The 20,281-nt window shown below is 38.5% G+C and overlaps 1 protein-coding gene across 11 annotated transcripts in view; it reads right to left on the bottom strand.

Annotated features, from left to right (window-relative positions):
• LOC131077819 (calcium-transporting ATPase 5, plasma membrane-type) overlaps positions 1-20,281 on the bottom strand; it is a 270,864-nt gene that overhangs the window by 130,081 nt on the left and 120,502 nt on the right. For all 11 annotated transcript variants that reach the window (XM_058015409.2, XM_058015396.2, XM_058015413.2 and 8 more), the window contains 2 exons: positions 19,270-19,404; positions 19,062-19,124 (listed from right to left, as the gene is read on the bottom strand). In XM_058015409.2, the coding sequence (XP_057871392.2) occupies positions 19,062-19,124; positions 19,270-19,404 (198 nt within the window). The remainder of the gene's footprint in view (positions 1-19,061; positions 19,125-19,269; positions 19,405-20,281) is intronic.

A 20,281-nucleotide genomic window follows, 5' to 3' on the forward strand; every position in this document is an offset into this window, starting at 1 on the left:
CCCTCTCAGTATCTGTGGGAATCCTAACAATCCCATCATATATCATGGGGAGAGATTATCAGCGATGCTTTGTGCGAGCAACTTGTAGCAGTCCCTACCACCATGTCTTTTCTACATGGATTCATACTTAGTGTATTTGGCAGCGTCACTCAGACATTTCTCTGGTCTTTCTACCAAGGGTGACCACTCGCTTATACCTATATGGGAATATCATGATCAATTGCCTTTGAGGCCCAGCAAACTGCATTTCAAAAGAGTTCAAGATGCATTATTCGGTTACTTCATGTGCCAGTTTGACAGAACTCTAAAGAACAGAAGGGTGTCAGATGAGGCATGGGAAAGAGTGAATGAGTATGGGTGCTTGTTTCTTGAATTCCCGACCTTTACCTATATGAGAGTCGGATGCTATAGTGGGCAGCCATACATGCTCCCTAGATACCCGACTGATAAGATCATACTTATGGAGTTGAGAAGACAGATCATGGTTGTGCACGCTCATCAGTCTGTTAGACATAAGGTCGGAATGGGGATTTCTACAACAAACCCATTGAAAATTGGCCGATATTCTCTTGTCACATCCGTCAAAGCCAAAGCTATGGAGACTGAGATGCAAGAGATTAAACTCAAAAGGTTTAAGTCTAGGGCAGATTTTGATTACCGGGGTATGTAGGAAAAAATCAAGAAATCATTCATACACGTGCATCGTATTGAGGATATCTGGGTAGATCTTCTTACAGAAGTGGAGGTTCTCAAGATGGATTATTGCAGGCTTACTGTTGAGCAGGTTATTGATTTGAGCTTGGTGGATACTCCACAAGGGATGATTGATGATGGGCATGTACTTGATCCTGAATATATTTCACAAAGAGTTGAGGAAGCTCCAGTTAATTTAATCCAATGGTCACACAAGGAGTGCACGTCCATTCTTGAAAGATTTCAGCCTATCTTGGCTAACACCAACACTTGGCTCAAAAGTAATGGTGTTAGACTCATCAAGATCAAAGTTGGGAAAGAAGATGACTCTACGAGGCCTCTTGGACGTAAGTCTGAGATTCAGATTGATAACAAGGAAGGTGCATCATCTTCTGGCACCAGGATCAAATTGCGGGTTAGTCGGGCAGTAGTGCTTCCTCCTGAAGAAGCGACAGTTCATGGATAGGAAAAGTCTCAGTTTCATATTCATGTGATCGATCCTGATAATCCAGAAGAAGGACAACAATCTGATGATGCTCCTAAGTCTCTAGCTTTGGACTCACCTCATGATATTCCTTCCCCAGTTTCCATTGAGATGCCTCTTTCTCCTCCTGACATAATAGTGGAAGAGTCTCCTCAGAATGTCGTTCCTATTTCAGCATTTGCGCCGCCTTTTGATCATCAACAAGAGGGTGTGCTAGAAATTCCTGAGGATACTCCTGCATGTATCCAGTTGTCAGAGATTGATACCTCTACTTCTGGCTTTGAAGAATTTATGAGGCAGTCTTCATGCCCATTGGTTACTGAGAAAACCATGGTCGCCATCCAAACAGATACTCCTCCCAAGGTGACCGTTGTTGCTCAAACAGAAACTGCTTCTCCTTCGCTTTCAGCAGCTATTCAAGGAGAACTAGTTGCTTTACCTCCATGGCTTAGTTCTTTTACCCCAAAGAGGAAGAAGCAGGAAATCTCTCCTGATGTCTTTGACTATCAGCAACTCAAACAGTCTAGGCCCAAGGTTGCTAAAAAGGCCAAGACAATCTCAAGAGTAACTGTTGATAGCAATAAGATGAAAGTGGCAGAAATTATTGAGCCCCTTGCAGATAAGCCACGTGAGGAAATGCAAGCTGTTGATTACAAAGTCACAAGGACAGAATTGGGCAAACAAACGCATGAAGTGGTCAAACACGATGCCTAGCTATCTGTAGCCTCACTAGTGCAGCGGTATGACGAACTTCTAGCAAAGAAAGACAAGCTAGAAGAGGAGAATCGGCAACTTGTTGCAACTGTTCATAAAATTACAAAACCTGCTAGTGAAGGGAGTAATCCTACAAATTCTTCCAGTTCTCAAGAACCAATTCGTGGAGTTGAGAGAGCTGCCCAGAAAGTACAAGCACTGGATTCTTGGGTGGATCAACTTCATGATCTATGTGCACAAGTGCTGAAAGAGATTTTCCAAATGATGTCTAAGTTGGAGGCCACTAAAGAGAAATTGAATTGTTGTCCTCGTTTTTGTTTCCAAAAATGAAGGACCACTACATGAAATTTTTGTGAAAAAATGAAAAATTTTACTCTATGGCACGCTGGTCGAGGCAAAATTTTGACTAATCCTTGGACTGGCTTAATCCTCGGTCTATCCTCGAACTATGTTTCGAATTTCGTCAAATTTTAGGTTCGTTTGCTATGTCTTTCCTTCAATTTCGGGTTTTAAAACCCCGACTGCAGGTGGAGAATTTTCTTCAAACTGCAAGTTTTAATGATATTCATTGTTTTGGTTGTTGTAGGGGAAATTTTAGCTTATTACATGTGCATTTTTATTAAAAGATGTTACTTGCAATTTGTTTTAAATCTTCCTTCCTTCTTTTGTTATTTTTAATTGTTTTTTTGGTCATGTTTAGTTAAAATAGGGATTTTTTCGCTCAATTACAAGTAAACTTGCAGTTTGGTCTAAAAACCCCTACTTTAATGGTTTTTACATGTAATAGGGATTTTAAATCCCCATCACATATGTGCAAGTATTTCTAACTTGTTGTAGGGATTTTATTTCCCTTTTACAAGTAAATAAAACTTGTATTCCTCTCCAAAAACCCGATTTTGCCTTGCAAGTGTATTTTTGACAGTATTAAAACTTGCAGTTTGTCTTAAAAAACCTGATTTTGGCTTGGCAAGTGAAAAAGCAAAAATAAAACTTGTAGTTTGCTCCAAAAAACCCGATTTTGGCTTGTAAGTGGAAAAAGTGAAATTAAAACTTGTCATTATCTCCCAAAAACCCGATTTGCATTCCCTTATGCAAATTCAAACTTGTCTTTTGCTCCAAAAAAACCGAAATGCAAGGAAAAACGATTTTTGACCATTTCAAGGCAAATTTTGTGGAGAGATTGTTGGAGGAAGGAGGCGTTTTGGTTTGCATCCTATTTTCATGCATTCTTGGACACCTTTCGTGACATTTGGAGGATGCATTGACTGGTTTTTTGCCCTAAATCAGCAACCACGTTTTTCTTTAATGCCACATTTTGAGGGATTAAATCTTCAACAAACTGCAAACTCCTAAATCGTTTTGCCCTCTCTCACCTAGGCGTGGAGTTTGGGAGGAGTTTCAAGCTATTTAATGATGCCCTCCAATATGCAATAGTTGCCACGTTTTTTCCTCCACGTGAATCATTATGGTTGAATATTGGAAGTGTTTAATACCATCAATCTTCAAGGACATGAATCGTTTTGGCTTGGAGTACCAAGGCGTTGAGGGTTAAGAAGTATTCAAGCATTTTCTATGACATTTTACTCTTGTTTGCTGCCACGTTTTTCCATATAAGACGTTTTTTGCAAAAACGTGTTAAGGGTTTGGCATTATGGTTTGGGTTTATTGATTGATTTTGCTTCTTCATTCCAAGGATTGTTGCATTTTTAGAGAAGCATTTGCATTTTCAAGAAAGGTATGGCTTCTTTCCTTTCTCTCCTTTATTTTATTAAATTCTTGCTTTCTTTGTTGCATTTTTGTAAATATGTGTTGTTCTTCCCCCAAAAATCGGTTTTTGTGAGAGGATTTTTCCCTTTGGTATGCAATTCGATCGAATTGCATTGTTCTTCCCAAAATTCCCTCTTTACTTGTATTCGGGATTTTTAATCTCGATTACAAGTTCGCTGGAAATTCTTGTTCTTCCCCTACGGTTAAGGAATTTAACCATTTTTGGTTAAAATTCCAAGTTAAAAAGTGTGAAATACCCCTCTGTTGCAAATTCGGGTTTTGAAAACCGGATTACATGTTGAAGAGTTCTTCCCATTTTCATGAAAATGACTTTCCTGGATTTTCCCATTTCTATCCATCCATGTTCGCCATATCCGTACTTCCATTTCCATCATTTCCCGCAATTCAAAATCTCATTTTTCGTCCATTTCTCCATTTTCAAATTTACAAGTGTACTTGTATTCGGGTTTTAAAACCCCGATTGCATGTATGTCCTTTCTAACTTGTACACTTCCGAAAATTCTCCCAAGATCCAAAATTGGTCAAAGTCAAGATTTTCCCATTTCTACATATTTTCCCTCTTCCTCTCACAAAATCGTGAAATTCAAGGATCAAAGTTTTACCCATTTGGAGAAGGAAGAATGATATTTGCAGCTGACTATGATGTTGCCTTAACTCTTTTAAGTCTTCATCACAGCATTCCAGGTTCACAATCAATGTCAGATTTGCCGGCATCTCCAACTCCAAAGAAAATGAAATACAAATATGACAAATATCAGAATGAGGTTGCACCTTCCCAGGTTTCTTCTCCTTTGGATCGCATCAGAGACACGGAGATAGGGCACGTTGATATGGCAGAATTCGTCAACAGGGTAGAAGATCCACAGGATAATAACTTATAGCGGTTGTTGGACAGCCATATCCATCATGCATCTTCCTTCCCAGTGGCAGCCCTAGAACCTGAGTTCGTTCTTGCATGTGCCCATCATTTTGACAAAGAGTCAAGAGTCATCAAAAATGATGATGGTGAAGCTATAATTCGTCTCGATGCGGATACAATCGAGAATGTCTTCAGAATACCTCCTACACCTGTTTATATGGAAATCTCCAAAGAAAGTGCAGCAGAGTATTATGTGAAAAGGGAAAAAGATTGCAAGCGACACATCAATAGGTGGATTCAAGAACCACGACCTTCCTTCTCAAGGTGGGCGAAGTTGTACCATTGCGATTTCAAATGGGAGATAGGAGACACCATCACTCTTCTCAGCAGGATGATGGGCCTTGAGCATTCCAATGTCTTTGAGCCATGGATGTATCAGTTCATTATGTTCATACGGCAGTGTTGTGACGTTTTCACACATCGCCCCATTGCAAATGGTGACCCCTGCTTTTTGCTTTTAGGGTTTGTTTTCTAGGTTTTTTAGGGTTTTGTCCGTTAGCCTTTGCATTTTGAGTGTCGCCAAGGGGATTACCTAGATAGTAGGTTCTGCTTGAGTTAGGTCAAGTTGGTGAGTGATGAAGTCTGGAATGTCCTGAAAATTGGCTAAGTCTGAAAGTCCTGACCTTGAAAATTGGCTAAGTCTGGAATGTCCTAATCCTGAAATTTGACTAAGTCTGGAAACTGAAAAACCTCAAAAAACTAGATTTTGCAATATGGCTCCTAGAGGTCTGAAACCACTCTCAAACATCCTGAAAGTATATATGGAATATAACTTAAAGTATAAGAAAGAAGAAAGATATAAGGAAATGTCACTTATACTCCATAGAATTATCCTAATAGAGAGTTCAAAAAGTCAAAATTTGCTCCTGTCCTTCACTGAGGATCCAAAGCGAATTTCGCTCCTGTCCCTCTCCAAGGGACCAAGGCGAAGCGCTCCTGTCCCTCACCAAGGGTCCAGGGCGAAAAAGCTAATTGGAGTCATTCCTGACCTGGTTTGGTCAAATTGAGGCATCAAAGGCATGGTGGAGGACGAAATGAACGTGATAAAGCATCCAGATTTGATCAAAGATGATGAAATGATGGAGTTTTTGTCTAGAAAGGTAAAAGCGCTCCTGTCCCTCTCTGAAGGACCAGAGCGATTTTCTTTATATACACATTTTTAAACCTTTCTTGGGCTTGAACTCTTATTCATGGCGTATAACAAGATGATATCTTCCTTAGCCAAGAATTTCGAGATGAAAGATGAAGCATTTTGGCCTAGAGGGCAAAAAGCGCTCCTGTCCCTCTCTGAAGGACTGGAGCTTGATTTTCAAATTTGCACTGTTCTTGCAGGATCAAGACAATTTTATGATTTGAAGAGACCAAAGAAAACATGATTTATCCGTTGAATATAATTTAAGTGGTCCACAAAGGAGGAAATCAACCCAAATGACAAAAAGCGCTCCTGCCCCTCACTGAAGGACCATGGCGTCTTTTCCAAAATTCTCCTCTTTGTTTAAGATTTTGAGGCAAAACCTGACTTGGATAGGAGGGAGCAATGATGTTTTATGCCTTAGATGCGATTGAGGGTTTAAAGAACAAAGAAATACACCAAGATGTAAAAAGGCGCTCCTGTCCCTCTCCAAGGGTCCAGAGCGATTTTCTAAAAAGTGCAAATTTCTTGCAAAAGACAAGGCAAGTTTGTGATTGAAATGAATGGAATAAGGCATGATTAGCCCATTGAAGATAATTTGGAAGGCTAGCAAAGGACAGACAAGCTTGAATTTACAAAAGCGCTCCTGTCCCTCTCCAAGGGACCAGGGCAAAAAACATGTTATCTAGCCTTTCTCGCCAATTTTGGACAAATCTAGGCCAAGGCACAAGTTTGAAAGGATGTTTAAAAGGCTTCGAGTAGGAATTGAGATGCAAGAGCTGCGAATTTTGATGACAATTGGCAAAAGTGCTCCTGTCCCTCTCCAAGGGACCAAGGCGAAATTTCCAAATGTGCCCATTTACCTTACATTTTGAGATAATATTTTTTGTTTTCAAAACTCCAAAGAGAGTGGAGAATGATGTTCTACGCCTTGAGGATGATTTGAAGTTGAAGGGATTAAGAATTTGTGCAAAAAACCCAAAAGCGCTCCTGTCCCTCACTGAAGGACCAGGGCGATTTTTACAAAACCAATAACTTCCCTCCAAAATTACGCTAAGGCAAGGTTGTGCAAGATGGAGATGTCTTCTAAGGCATGGTGAACAAAGACTGGACTTTTAAATTTGATAATCCTAGCCTAAAATGCAAAAAGCGCTCCTGTCCTTCACTGGAGGACCAGGGCGAAAATCTTTAGAACACCAATTTTGCCTTGCAAAAACAAGTTAAGCATGCATAGAATGGACGAAGGGGATCATTGCTTACCCCACAACGAGAATCGACAAATAAAAGGTGAAGGATCAAGACCAAAAGTGAAAATCGCTCCTGTCCCTCTCCAAGGGACCAGAGCGAAGTTAATGGCATTCATTATTTTTTACCATATTTGGGCGTTAATATCCTCCAAATCGCATTAGATGCCAAATTGCTAACTTTGGAATATTTGAAAAAATTAATTAAATTGGCATTTAATAAATTAATTTTGGGCCTCAAAAAATCGAATTTCTATTATAAAGGCATTTAAAATTAATTTTTGTGAAATTAAAAATTAAAAGTTGAGCGCACAAGGCATTATTTTGCCTTTATTTGACAAGTCGGCCTACTCCTTTTGAGGTTTTATTTATTATTTCACCTTTTATTTGCTAGGTCAGCCTCATGGGTAAGTGGAAGGTGAGCGCTCTATATATTGAGGAGTGTTGCTTCACATTTCAAATCATTCAATCATTCCTTTAAGTGCGAAATTCATCTTGAAGGCCATTGGAGAGGCGAATTTCTTGCTAAATTGGAGGATAATTTCCAGATGTTTTGAAGGTATTTGAAGGCGAATTTCCAGATTTTTGAAGAGGCTAGTGGAGTTTATTCTTTTTCAAGCTAGAGGAGGTGTAATTCATCCAAGGGAGGACTATAATCTAAGCTTGTCCATCAAAATCCGGTCTTCTCTCATCATTTTTTTCAAAGTTTTGTACTTAAGTACTCAAGGGAAGGTATGAAGAATTACTTTTTTGAAGATCTCATTCAAGACTTATTGTGATCCCATTGCAATTCTGTAAAATCTAAGTCTTGAAAATCCAATTTCCATTCATGATTAATTTGAAAATGTATAGTTCTTGATTTATCATGACTTTTTTCAAATTAATATCTTAAGTTTTACCTTTGAAAGGTCTTAAATTTCATGCTTTGAGGTTTGATGCTCAAAAGACTAACTTTAATATTTTGTGTAGGCATCAAATGGAGATCCCGGAGTTGGAAAATCAAGCCAAATCAAGGACGGTCTCCTTCAAGAAGATCAAGCAAGGGTAAGGGCGACCTCCTCCAGTCTAGCATCGACAAGGATGGCTTTCTTCGATCAAACATCAACAAGGGCGACCTCTTCCAGTCCAGTATTCCAAGGCGAGGTACATGATCATCCTGCAAATCAAAGACGAAAGAAGTTAGAGCAAGGGTTCGTTGAAGAAGCAGATAGTTCCAGATGAATTAATTAAAGCTAGCTTCTCAACAACATCAAGTTGAATATCTACCAAGTTACAAGTGTCAGACGAGGTGGCATCCTAGTCATCACTTCTCCAGTCAGTGTGGTCCACCTCAGCATGTCCAGATTCAATGTACCTAACTCATGGAAGGTGGCACAAACTTCGATGTACCTACCCCAGCTATCCATTGGTCGAATTTTCCAGAGAGGACATGTTTTTAAGCAATACAATTTTATCATTGGTCAAGCATTAAATGTTATGTAATGGTTGTAACAAACCCTAATTAGGGTTTTCATTATTGAATCTTGGCCATTGATCTCAAATTCATCTGAGCCATCGAATTGTATTGTGGGCACTATATAAGCCCTGGCATTTCATTTGTAAAGGCATATAGAAGCAGTTAATAGAAGACAGATAGAGAGTAGTTAGAAGGTGATTAGCTAGTTGATAGAATAGCAATTAGAGTAGAGTAGAGAGAGAAGGCAAAGATTGTTGCCAAGATGTTGTTGTAAAAGACTTGTAACTTCATTGAAGAAATGGTGAAATTTATGGGTCGATTCGACAATTTGCATGGTCTCTATACTTCTCGTATTTGATTTCGTGTTATTAGATGAGTGGAAGAAATGTGTTTGATTGATGGTGAAATTCGTATATCCATACTACTAGCAGTTTGTTGATTGCAGACTTGCCTTGCGTAGTCAACTGGAATCATTCAGCTTAAGCTTAACTTTAATTGTCGCTTCTTCATTGATATGCATCAACCTGATGGTGTCTATTCCTGCAGTGATGATTTGAACATCATAAAGCTTTCCTTCAAAGATCGCACTAACCTTGTGGAGATGGTCCTGGGATGTCAAAACAAGACTTAGTTAGAATTTCATCAAAGATCAATCATTGCTCCTACATTCCTTAGTATTAGGATTAGATCCTTTCCTTGCCCTCATCTTTTTTCCTTTTTTCAAATCTAAGGCAGTAAAATCCTGTGTTCCAGCAATATTCAAAGCAAATCAGAAGTTCAGTCATCAAGTGTAAGTCCCCTTGTGATTCCAGCAAATCACATCATACCACAAAGAGCTTATCCAAACGTAGAGATCCTACATTGAAGAACCTTGAAGTCACCCTGATTGATCCTTTTCGCGATATCTTCAGCATTCAGAGGCTTTACTCAAGAGAGGATAAGGTACCCTTGGGTATTTTATTCTGTGTTTGATAGTGTACAAAATACACGTCAACAGGCAGTCTCATCACATTTCATGGAGAGAAGTCATCAGCGATGCCTTGTGCGAACAACTTGCAGTAGTTCCTACCACCATGACCTTCTTCATGAATTCTTATTTGGTATATTTAGCAGCATCACTTAGACACTTTCCAGGTCTTTCTACCAAGGGTGATCGCTCGCTTCTACCAGTTTGGGAATATTATGACCAGTTGCCATTGAGACCCAACAGACTGCATTTTAGAAGGATCCAAGATGCATTCTTCGGATATTTCATGTGTCAGTTTGACAGAAATCTCAGGAACAAAAGAGTATCAGATGAGGCATGGGTCAAGGTGTCTGAGTATGGGTGTTTGTTTCTGCAATTTCCCACCTTCACCTATATGAGGATAGGATGCTATGATGATCAGCCATACATGCTTCCGAGATACCGAACCGATAAGATAATTCTTATGGAGTTGGGAAGACAGATCATGGCTGTTCACACTTTTCAGTCTGCTAAGAACAAGGTTGGAATGGGGATCTCTACCACAAACCCATTGAAAATTGGCCGGTACTCCCTTAACACATCTGTGAAGGCTAAGGCCATGGAGGCTGAATTGCAGGAAATCAAGCTCAAAAGGTTTAAACCTAGAGCTGATTTTGATTATAGAGGAATGAAGGAGAAAATCAAGAAATCCTTTGTGCATGTTCATCGCATTGAAGACATTTGGGTAGATCTCCGCACAGAAGCCGAAGTTCTGAGGATGGATTACTGCAGGCTCACTGTTGAGCAAATTGTTGATTTGAACTTGGCGGATATCCCACAAGGGATGATTGATGACGGGCATATACTTGATCCTGAATACACTTCACGGAGGGTTGAGGAAGCTCCACTTCCTTTGATCCAATGGTCACACAAGGAGTGCATCTCCATCCTTGACAGATTTCAGCCTATCTTGGCCAACACTAACGCATGGCTGAAAAGTAATGTTGTTAGACTTATAAAAATCAAGGTTGGTAAAGAAGATGATTCTACAGGGCCTCTTGGACGAAAATCTGAGATTCAGATTGACAACAAGGAGGGTGCTTCATCTTCGGGCACAAGGATCAAGTTACGAGTCAGTCGTGCAGTAATGCTTCCTCCTGAGGAGACGACTGTTCGTGGGAAGGAAAAATCACGATTCCATGTACAGGTAATTGATCTGGATAATCCAGAAGAGGGGCAGCAGTCTGCTGATGCTCCTAAGTCTCCAGTTTCAGACTCGCCTCATGAGGTCATTCCTCCAGTTTCCATTGAGACGCCTCTTTCTCCTCCTGATTTGCTTGTGGTTGAGTCTCCTCAGAATGCAATTCCTATTTCAGCATACAAGCCATCTCCTGGTCATCAACAAGAGACTATGTTGAAAGTTCCTGAGGATAATCCTGCTTGCATCTAGTTATCAGAAATTCATACTTCCACTTCTGGTTTTGAAGAATTCATGAGGCAATCTTCATGCCCATTGGTAACTGAGAAAACCGTGGTCGCTGTCCAAACAGATATTCCTCCCAGGATGACCACAATGATACAAACAGAAACTGCTTCTCCTTTGCCTATGGCTACTACTAGAAGAGAGTTGATGACTTTGCCTCCATGGCTTAGATCTTTTACCCCGAAAAGGAAGAAGCAAGAAATCTCACCTAATGCCTTTGATTACCAGCAACTCAAACAATCCAGATCCATAGTTGCTAAGAAGGCCAAGACTATCTCTAGGGTAACTGTCGATAGCAACAAGATGAAAGTAGCTGAAATTGTGGAACCTATTGCAGATAAGCCACTTGATGAAATGTCAGCTGCTGATTATAAGGTTACAAGGATAGAGTTGGGCAAGCAAATGCATGAGGTCATTAAACATGATGCTCAGTTTTCTGCTGCTTCACTGGTGCAAAGGTGTGATGAGCTTCTAGTGAAGAAAGACAAGCTTGAAGAGGAAAACCAACAGCTTATGGCAGCCATTCATAAAATCACAAAACCTGTTGCTGAAGGGAGTAACTCCATAGGTTCTTCTGGTTCCCAAGAATCGATTCGTGGAGTGGAAAGGGCTGCTTAAAAGGTACAAGCACTAGATTCCTGGGTTGATCAACTTCATGATCAATGTGTACAAGTAATAAAAGTCATTTTTCAAATAATGTCTAAACTAGAGACCATTGAGGAGAAATTGGATCAGACTTCTAACACTTTCAAAAAGAATCTAGAAAGTGTTGAGAAAAGTCTGACAATCTAGCATACCATGCCCCAACAACAGCTGAGTATTTTGCAGGAGCATGCCATCATCTCTTCCAGGGTCATGTACTTGGAATTTGAAGAACTCCTGGAAAACAAGACCCTTGTTCTTAAATCCCTCATTGAGGAGATCGGTGATGCAAGGAGATTCTGGGGTGAAGTTTACCAAGATATTGTCTCACATTGTGAAAGGGCCTCTTGCAAAGTAGTAAGTCAGGATGGAGAGCTGATTCCAGAAGAAGAAGTTCTTGCTGATTTACAGATGAAGATTCATAATGAATGGAGGAGCGAACAATTCTCGGCAGCTTCGATTCAAGCATTGATGAAACACCAAGCCTTTCTGCATGAAATCCAGTCTATCCTGGATAAAAACAATTATGTGCTTCTCTGCTGTCACGACACTATTGTGAAGACTATGGTTGTTGCCAAGAACACCCATGAACCGAATCCTAAGGAACTACAAGCGAGCATCCGGAAATTTCAAGGATTTGTGTCTTCACAAAATGCAACTTAAGTGTTTTTCAATACTTAGTTGAATTTTCCCTCTTTTGTCATCTTTAGTTGTAATTTAGTTTTGACAAGTTACATGTAAAAGTATTTTTTGTAAAATGCAAGTTACACATTACTTGCACTTTTGTAATTACACGTAAGGCAACTACAAGTTGTGTCCGATTAGGACTGTAGTTGGAATAACTCTTAGTTAGTTATTGAAGTCTCAGTTAGTTATTGAATGAGTCTTGGTGGTTGAAAGAATCTCTCAAGTTAGTTAGGATTCTCCCACCTTTTTCTCAAGGCTCCTCTTCTATAAATACTTGAGGGCTCTATTGTAATATTTATCTTTTGGGAAAGCAAGCAAAAACTCTGCCAAATTTGCAGCAAGAAGTCTTTGAGCTTATGCATGTGAATTGAAGGTTTTGAAGAATAATAAAGAAGGATCACTCAAGTTTTGAGTGTTTGCGCTACATGTTTGAGTTTGAATCTTTTTATTTCTTCCATGCAAAGTGTTTCTAAAGGAGCTTAATCCAATCTGATTTGAGGTCTTTGAGCTGCAAGTAGAGAAAGATTAATTAAAATAGGAAACTCTCTTGAAGGAGCAGCAAGCCTTTGAGCTTGCGTCTATTCTTGAGGAAAAATTACTATTTGATAAGAAATAGCAGCAAGTCTTTGAGCTTGCATTAGTTCTTGTCTTTGTGTTGAAAGAATAGATTATTCCAGTCTTTGAGCTGTTATCTTTTATTCGTTGTAAAATTTAGTATTGCAAAGGGTAGATAGGACTTTCAATAGTCATGTCTTTGAGCTTGATATTGCTGTCCCGTCCCGAAGGAAGTGACGGAAGTCTTTGCGCTTTCAGGAAACTTCATTTCCTTTCTCTTATTTCACTTAAAAGTGATTATTGTTGTTCATATTCAATCGCTATCCTTTTCTATGAAGAGAAAAGGATATTGTCTTTCTTGAAAGAAGAAGAAAGATTGTTGTCCCATCCTATTTTATTTTCCAAGTTGTAGTTAGATAGGGGGAGCCTTCCCTTAATTAGGAGAGTTTCTACTCATGTGTTGTGATTGAAACCACAATTTTGTATATTTCCCCAAGTGTACAAAATTTTCAACCAACATGAATCATGCCTCCGACACTTTCAAACAGAATCTGGAAAGGGTTGAAGATAGTTTGACAATCTGGCGCACCATGCCCCAACAAGAGTTGAGTGTTCTTCAGGAGCATGCCATTATTTCTTCCAGGGTCATGTACTTGGAATTTGACGAACTTCTAGAGAATAAAGCCCTTGTTCTCAAATCCCTCATTGAGGAGATTGATGATGCAATAAGATTGCGATGTGAAGTATTTCAAGGTATCGTTTTCCATTGTGAGAAGGTTTCTTGCAACATAATGAGTCAGAATGGAGAGCTGGTACCAGAAGAAGAAATTCTTGCAGATCTACAGATGAGGATTCATAATGAATGGAGGAGCGAACAATTCTGAGCTGCTTCAATTCAAGCTCTGATGAAACATCAAACCTTTTTGCACGAAATCCAATCCATCTTGGAGAAGAACAACTCCATGCTTCTTCGATGTCATGATACCATTGTGAAGACCATGGTTGTTGCCAAGAACACCCACGAACCGAATCCTGCCGAGCTACGAATGATCATCCAAAAGTTCAAAGGATTCATGTCTTCGCATGCTGCAACTTAAGTGTTTTTCAACACTTAGTTGTGTTTTTCCAGAATTGTAATCTCTTAGTTGTAGTTTTTCTTTTGACAAGTTACATGTAAAAACCTTTTTGTAAATTGCAAGAGAAGTCATTACTTGCACTTTTGTAATTAGATGTAAGGCAACTACAAGTTGTTTTGAGTTAGGACTTGTTGTGACGTATTCACACATCGCCCCATTGCAAATGGGGACCCCTACTTTTTTGCTTTCTGGGGTTTGTTTCTAGGTCTTTTAGGGTTTTGTCTATTAGCCTTTGCATGCTGAGTGTTGCCAGAGGGATCACTAAGAAAGCAGGCTCTGTTTTAGCTAAAGGTGAGTCAGTGGATGCTCCGGGTTAGGGTTGTAATATCCCAGTTATTTTTTATTTTTATTTTCAAGACCAACAATAATCATCAACAAGAAGTTAACCCGTTAAGGTTAGAAATCATAAACTGAAACATGCTGGGAAAGTAACCCTTCCACTTTCTGATCACCAAGTGCCCAATGTGGGAAGGTGAGAGCATACGGTGTTGAGGGGATCATTAGCTTAATTAACTGAAAACAATGCAATGCTTGGGCGACAAGCCAGCCCCTTCCGCTTATCCAGCGGGAAAGCAAGAAAACTTGGCGGTGAACCAGCCAAGTAAGATACACAAAAATACGAATCACTCAACCGCAATATTTCAGCGGGAGGACTGCAATTACATAGCAACCTCAACTCGACCGCTTATGCAGCGGGAGGACTGCAATTACATAGCAACCTCAACTCGACCGCTTATGCAGCAGGACCGCTTATGCAGCGGGAGGACCATTACACATAGATATCACTCGACCACTTATGCAGTGGGAGGACTGAAATTACAATTTTGCTTGATAATAGGCGGCAAGCCAGCCTCTTCCATTTTTCAGTGGGATGAGAATTATAAAACAAAACTGGTTAGTAGTAGTACTACTTAACCTTACAAAAATAAAGATATGAGAAAGAGAGCAATGTAGATTATCCCAATAAGAACATGAATTTCTGCTAATAACCAATCTGCAGGCTGGAATTGCAAAACCAGCAGCCTAAGAAAACTCTAAAAAGCTCACAACTCTCTCAATACACATCCAAATCACCCCAAATCAGTCCCAAACCCACACTAGATTAACAGCAATGACAACCAACCCAAACCATGATACCATACCCCCTTATTGATGAAGCGGAGTAAAGAAGACCATACTGATCATCAACAAAACCAGGATGAAGCAGAGTAAAGAAGACCATAGAACTGTTGCAGAATCAAGACCCTATCCATTGCCAAAAATAGAAATGCTCCAAACTACCACTTACTAAAAATAGTAAGTCAAGAATTACTCCTCCGAAAAGCATGATCTTCGCACCCAGGGACAGAGAATGGAAAGCTCAGTAAGACAGCATCATCCAAACAGCCAACCCCTAACTTACTAAAAAAAGTAAGTTCTCGCTTCACCAACGTTTGAGACCCTAATTCTCCATTCCACATAGCCTACGGGTCTCTGGAATAGGCCAATGGACCACTAAAAGCGCATCATTGTGATGGGGACATTACATATTCTTCATAGGAACTACCATTCCTGTTGACACTTGGGAATATTTATTAATGATTCATTATTCAGCGATTGTCTTTTCGTATTGTTTCCTATCGATCTTGTCTTCATAGCAATAATTTCATTAACCAATCGCTTCCTCTCATGATATTGATGTGTATTGACTAGTAGTGATGTTCTTTTAATAATAAGTTCAAATCTTTAATTAAAACTTATTCAATCGTACATTGATTCTTATTGTCTTGAAGTCTTGAATGGGTACATGACACTTTCTTATGACCACTGCCTTCACTTTCATTAGACATAATGTAGAGTGATCACCACTTGTCATGATTGCTTGTCTTTTGAGTATTACTAACCAATCACTGTTCATTAAGTTGCCCCACCATATTATGTATCCCTTGAATAATCAAAATATTAGTGTGTTGTCTAAAATATCTTGATGAATGTCTCATGATAATTAAAGAAAAGATAATCTTCACATAAATGTCTTTCTTCATTTCGCTGCAAGCAATGAATGATTATTTTCTTTTAATTGCTGCCTTCTAATACCAAACACGAGTCTCTGCATTTGTTAACTTCAAATGCTTTAACTAGTCGCTGCACTAAGATGACATGTATTTCAATCTTTGTTTTCAGTCGCTGCTACAATATGGAGTTGACATATCTTTTAGAGTATTATCATTATTCACCAGTAATGCCTTTCAAATATCATTGCTTTTAACAATATTCAAGTTTGAATTCTTCTCTTTACTAAAAGATTGCTTCACTTAAACTCTTCTTAATCGCTGCCATGCATAACTTTTCCTTCGATGCTGAAACATGAGAGGAGTTGGTCATTTAAGTATATATGCTACCTTCTTTAATAATTTGTTGTCCATATGATTATCGCTACCTATTGTCTTCTGATTTCCTTGAGTCATATCTCTATTCAAAGCTTTGTCCATTCTGTATTGTAGTTGCTGCTATGTTGTCCATCATGGCCATGTTGATTATTGTTCCTAATCTTTAATCACTGACTGTAGGTAACCTTTGAAGAACCTCAATCTATACAATGTATGATGGATGTATGCTCATGATTAAGCGAACTCTTTATAACTTCCTTTGACATTAATGATAGCAATATGCCTACTCATCTTTGCAACCAATGACACCTTGTCTATGATATTGTCTTCTTACCTATTTGACATCAATGACAAAATCTAACAAACACAACTGAGTGCCCTTGACATCAATGACAGTATTTCCAACTCTACTTAATATAAATCACAGCTATCCAATTCCTAAACAACTAATGACATTCTCACATTTGACATCAATGACAACATTCTAACAAGTTTAACTCTATTGGCCACAAATAAGACACTAGTCAAAACTTTACCAGAGATTATGATGTTCAATGACCCAAGTCTGTCTGACAGTCCCTAGAAGGAGCCAATCATTGGTACTCCTATCACCTATGAATGTTCCATAAAGGGGCAATGTTTTTTGAAGTCATGGATTGTGAGGCACAGGTTAAGGATGCACAATTTATTGCTGACATCCTAATGTAGTGCATTCAAAAAGAGTGCCCACAAAATGTTATCCAAGTCATAACGAGCAATGTGAAGTCATGTAGAGTGGTTGGTATGTTGGTTGAGACATGATGTTCACATATATTTAGAACACCCTGTATTATCCACTCACTCATCCTCATGCTACAAAAGTTAGGCAAAACAAAAGATTGAATCGAACAAGTTTGTGCTGAGGCCAAAGATATCTAAATGGTCATCACAAATCACCACATGTTATTGGCTATTTTTAGATCATTTTAGCAATTGGAGTTGCTAAAAATTATTCAGAAAAAAACAATTTTATAGTTTTATGTTCGATTTAATAATAATATTTTCTAGAATGGTCATCAACCAACTTGGTCCACATGGAAGCAATCCAACAACATGAAGCTAACAAATGTAAAGAAAGTGATCCTAGATGACACTTGGTGGGATTGGGTGTAATATTTTCAAAGTTTCACCAAACTCATCCTGAGTATGATCTGCTTTACTAACATAAATAAGCCACATTTGGAAAAGGTATACAATGTTATTGACTCAATGATTGAAAACATGAAATCCATCATAAATGATAGAGAAAAAAAAAAATCTTGAAGAAACATTTTGAAAGAGGTGCAATCAATTTGTGTTGAGAAATGGAACAAGATGACCACCCCACTACACCTTATTCCTTTGCATTGACTCCCAAATATTACAATAATGAGATCTTTGCTATAGTTAAGTGACAAAAGTCCCACCATACAGTCATGTAGAAATTAGTGAAGGGTATAAGGAAGCGCTCACTAAACTCTTTCTCAATCCTAATATAGGGGATATAATTATGAGTGAGCTTGCTAATTTTGTAGCCTCCACTAGTCAAAGTAATTCTGCCCTTTGTGACAAGTATAGAAAGGATGCTCACTCTTCGTAGTACCTCAATGGCCATAAATTGTGGCACCTCCAAGCTCTTAAAATAAAAAATTTATAATAAGTTTCTTAATTCTTATCAAACTCCATAAATTTAAACTTCTCAATTTTTTTAAATTATTATTTTCAAATTTGAAATTTAATTTACAATTTAATAACTCTAACTCTCTTACATTACCTCAATGGGTTGCTAGTTCCTCATCATTTGAGTACAACTGGAGTACATCCTAGCGTATAAACAATTCAATTATTAATCTGTCACTTCTAATTAACAAAATTTAATTATTGATTAAACCTAACTTAAGTCTATGTCAATACAAATTCAAATGACCTTATTCAAATTAAACTCCACTCTAAACTAGCTTAATGTAATTTTATCTATTATAGTGTGAATGGTAACAAAGACTATGTGCAAACAAAGGCATGGGGAAGATATACAGATGGATAGAAGAGTGCAGGGCTCATTGTCTACAGAGATGGTAGTCACATGGGAGAAGTGGGTGCATTTGTTTGTGAAAACCAAGTCTGAGAGGATACAAGAAGTTGTGACTGAAGGAAATGAGAGAATAATGGCCTATCTGAGGAATATGGGCACATAAACAATGGTACAACCAGCAAACAGAGGAGAGGTGGATAGAACTGGGAGGGACGATGGATACAGCATTGTGAGAGGGGAAAAGGATATGTAAGAAAGTATGACATAAGCATGAAAACTAGGTGGAATAGGTTCACATGCAGAAATTGATGGCAAATGAAGAATGTGGGCAGCATTTGATAAAGGCAAGGGGTCGGAACACACAAAGCCCAAGTGAATCTCTCTCTCTCTCTCTCTCTCTCTCTCCTTGTGTTTTCTATTGATTTTTCTTCAATCAAAAATCATTCCAATGATGGTCTCAAAGAACACAAAATACAAACAATATTGATGTCTAGGAATTTAATAGAACCCAGTGTGGATATTTAAGGCAGGACCAGTCTACTACCCAATAAGATTCCATGAAGCACAATGCTATGAGGATAATATAAAATATAAAAATAAATAAGATAGGGTAATGAAATATGATATACTTATTTAGCAGTGAGTTAGGTACATATATAATAATGTGATCTAAGCTAACGAATAAATAAAATGTTAGGAGCACAATACTCACACGCTTTGATATATAAAAGTACTTCAAATTCAGATTTCTCTAACATTGTACCTGAAGTCCCCAAGTTAAGAGGGCCTTCTCAGTTGCACTTCCGGATACTTCTGGGTCCTTTCCCTAAAACAATGGTAAAAGTGTAAAATATAAAATAGGAATATAACACTTCATTAATATGAACTAAAATATGATACCTTAATTAAAATCATTTTCATTTCACGCACAAGTATTATGAGCTAAAACATATATTAAAATTGCAATAAACCTTGAGAGAAGAAACCATGCCAGTGCAGTTTTGAGCAATCCCTTCAATGAGGATTCCAGTCACATTATCATGAAACATTCTTATGTCTTTAGTTTCCCTGAATACTCCAGCAACCCAAGTTCTCACAACTGTCATCTGTAAGCACAACCAACTTTCTTTAGAGCAGGTATTTCCACAAACTTACATTAAAAGCTAAATATTCAGAAGGGATCCAAGGTAAGCATATAGCATAGGATATGAACTTAGATGTGGAATAAATGTTAATATTATGGCCAAAGAACCATGACAATATCAGATTGATTCGATGGCATTCCCATGTACATTACAAGAGCTTTCAGAAATACATCTCATGCATGTGTTGAATGGAATATGCATTGCAAACCTAGTGATACATATTATGCCCCTAGTTCTGATCCCCCCAAATGGAAACTGAAACTCCATGAAAGTCTTTGGAAAAAGTTATGTTTTCAGACAATAAAATGATGGTTTACACCATAGTTTAAAAACTCGTGGACTCGCCACGGACTCACGAGTCGACTCGCCATGGACTCGCGAGGCAAGTCTTGGCGAGTCTTTTTGAAAGACTCGCAAGTCTTTCTAATTTACTCGCGCGAGTCTTTCACTTGGACTCGCAATTCTTTTGACTAGACTCGTGCAACCCAGAAAACACGTCAAAAAATTATCTAAATCTTTTTTTTTCAAGTCAGTCTCATTCTCTTCATCAAAATATATACATGAAATATAACATTTACTTTAAGTTGTATTTCATGTATATATTGGCAGGATGTTTGAGAGTGGTTTCAGATCTCTAGGAATTATAATGCAAATTCTAGGTTTTATGATGCAAGAGCACCGGAGTAGTTCAAACAGGCATTTGGATTTGATCCCATTATTGGTATGTTCTTACCGGTTGGTTTTGCAGTGTATGGAACGAAGATGAATCGGGTTGCGAGTGGTTTCCGTAACTTGCGGATCGTCGAGCGATGTTGTTTTGGGCCTTGTCCGATGTTTA

This window comes from Cryptomeria japonica, chromosome 6, assembly GCF_030272615.1.
Source record: "Cryptomeria japonica chromosome 6, Sugi_1.0, whole genome shotgun sequence".
Classification (NCBI taxonomy): Eukaryota; Viridiplantae; Streptophyta; class Pinopsida; order Cupressales; family Cupressaceae; genus Cryptomeria; species Cryptomeria japonica.